Source organism: Nelusetta ayraudi, unplaced genomic scaffold, assembly GCF_046127955.1.
Source record: "Nelusetta ayraudi isolate G7.1 ecotype Tasmania unplaced genomic scaffold, CSIRO-AGI_Nayr_v1 ptg000190l, whole genome shotgun sequence".
NCBI lineage: Eukaryota > Metazoa > Chordata > Actinopteri > Tetraodontiformes > Monacanthidae > Nelusetta > Nelusetta ayraudi.
Window position 1 is genome coordinate 682501 of NW_027466239.1, and position 2500 is coordinate 685000.

Sequence of the window (2500 nt, forward strand, 5' to 3'; positions counted from 1 at the left end):
TATTATATATATTTACTTTTTTTTTTTTAATTGAATCCATGTGTCAAATATCCATTAATACATTTGCTTGCACAGAACTGCCAGGAATGCGGTAGAGCAAATATATGGTAGAAAAGAAACACCCAAATAAACCAAATAAATATTTTCCCCTGACCTTGTGACCTCCTGAGTCTCAATTCTTCTTCTTCTTCTTCTTCTTCTTCTTTCTGTGAAATGTGGACTTTTAACAGTGCATTGTGTGCAGTGACAGAGGGGGAATTATTTTTTAGCGACGTGCTTGTGTAAAAAAACAACAAGAAAATTATTTATTTATTTAGTTTGATTGATTAATGGAAATGAGAGTGGCAAATAAATGTTATTTTTCAAAAATCTAAAATTCTTCTTCTTCTTCTTCTTCTTCTGCGGGGGCAGCAGCCTCAGCAGAGATGCCCAGACCTCCCCGGCCCCAGTCACCTCCTCCAGCCGGGAGACATAGTCCCTCCAGCGTGTCCTGGGTCTTCCCCGAGGCCTCCTCCCTGTGGGACATGCCCGGGACACCTGCCCAGGGAGGCATCGGGAACAGATGCCCGAGCCACCTCAGCTGGCCCCTCTCGATGCAGGGGCACCCCCAAAACATATGACAATGGTTAGCTTTATTTCCCCCGCACTGTCTCCAGCATCTTGTATCACCCCATTTCTGTTGAGCTGGTGTTTTATTTTTATTTTTTTTTAAACCGAGCGTGTTAAGAAAAACATTTGAAAGAAAGATTAAGAAGAAGACTCGGTAACTACAAACTCCCCAACCGGCTCTTTTCAACTCATTGCAGAGTCATGTGACGTCAAGGCAGCAGCAGCAGTAATAATTCACAACTCAAGTTTCCATTAGAATTTAATGGTTGAACTCGACCAGCAGACGTTCCACTGGCCCAAAAACAACCCAACGTTATGGAGAACACACTCAAACATAGCATTTCCTTACACAGGTAAATTCTCAGACTATTTCTGAAGGTGCCAAACTTTGTTTCTTCTGCCGGGCGATGTTTATTTGAGGAGCTTTGCGGTGGCCATGGAGGTCATGGAGGTCATGGTGATGGTGGGCACAGTGATGTCTCTGAAGATGGACTGGCTGCCGCCGCTGGACGACACCTTGTTCTCGCTCAGGGTGCCGATGATCATCTGCCGCATCTCCCTGCTGGCGTCGCCGCGAACGGCCAGCAGGGCCTGGATGTGCTCCTCCCTGCAGGAGCGGACAGACGCACAGACGCACGCTGGTCAACTGGGCGGCTGCTGCAGGGTCTTTTCTTTCATTCTCGCGACTGTTGACACTGCAGCGTCTCACTGAAGGCATCTACACTACGTATGAACACGCATGGAGGACAATAAAAGCGTCAAATAACTCAAACACCTTTTATATTGAAATTCTTCCAATAGCCACCTGTCAATAAAAGCATATATTGATTTATATTATATTTATATGAGTTTTTCTTGACTGCATGATTCCATTTATGTTGCTTGTATATGTCTTCAGTGTCTATCTGCAGTGGTGAAAGTTGTAAAGATAGTAAAAAAAAAAAAAGAGTTGCATGAGAAGGTGCGTCCACACTTCGGACTGGCGGTGTCGTGGATTTCAGTGCTGGAATGAATCGCAAGAAAAAGCAAAATCTGAGACGTTTTACGGAGCGCCCCCTGCAGGTCACCCCTGCCTGCAGCCATCAGCAAAATCCTCTTCTCACACACTTACATTTCATAAAGGTGCAACAGAATAACTTATTTATCTGTCAATGTTGCGTACATGTACACTTGTAAAATGAAGCAAGTTGTCGTTATAATGTGAATATCTTGTTTGTTCCTTCTCAGTAAATATTTCATTTATAATCTCCATTCTTTTCTACTGTATTGTTGCTGTAATGATGCACATTTCCCCAGTGTGTGTGTGTGTGTGTGTGTTGACCTGATGTCTGGATACTTGGACACCAGAGTGGAAACCTCCAAGAACAGGAGCGTTGGGTCGGTCAGCTTGAAGACCTCCGCGATGGCAGTGATGGCCCCACACAGACGGTCAGTGTCTTCACCCTGCAGACATGACACCACAACATCATCTCATTGACCCCTGGAGAGCTTCTCACCCAGGACCAGGACCACCAGGACCAGCAGCACCAGCAGCAGCATGGTGTTGGTTCCACTGAGGCTTCCTGAGCTTGGTGGCAGCTACTGAACACTGATGACAGCAGAAGCTCCACCCCGCAGAGGACCGAGGCCATTAGAGTGAGTGTACCTGTTCCCACCACCAGGGGCAGTGTGGTGCAGGCGCTTTTCAGAAGCGTCCCAGAAGCCTGAAACCAACAACTGAAGCCACTTTGGAAAAATACTGCGGCTGACTGGCTGGTTTCACACCTGGCGACCGAGTCGATGGCAGGAAGTATCTATCTATCTATCTATTGATCTGTCTATCTATCCAATATCTATCTAGTATCAATCTATCTAGTCCATCATCACACTGGCATTCTATCTAGTATCAATC

The 2500-nt window shown here is 45.8% G+C and overlaps 1 protein-coding gene across 1 annotated transcript in view; it reads right to left on the bottom strand.

Moving 5' to 3' along the window:
• Window positions 1-852: 852 nt before the first annotated feature.
• exoc3 (exocyst complex component 3) overlaps window positions 853-2500 on the bottom strand; it is a 14775-nt gene continuing 13127 nt past the window's right edge. The window contains exons 15-16 of the mRNA XM_076015533.1: window positions 1931-2052; window positions 853-1216 (exon numbers count right to left, since the gene is read on the bottom strand). Coding sequence (XP_075871648.1) covers window positions 1021-1216; window positions 1931-2052 — 318 coding nt within the window. The 3' untranslated portion in view covers window positions 853-1020. The remainder of the gene's footprint in view (window positions 1217-1930; window positions 2053-2500) is intronic.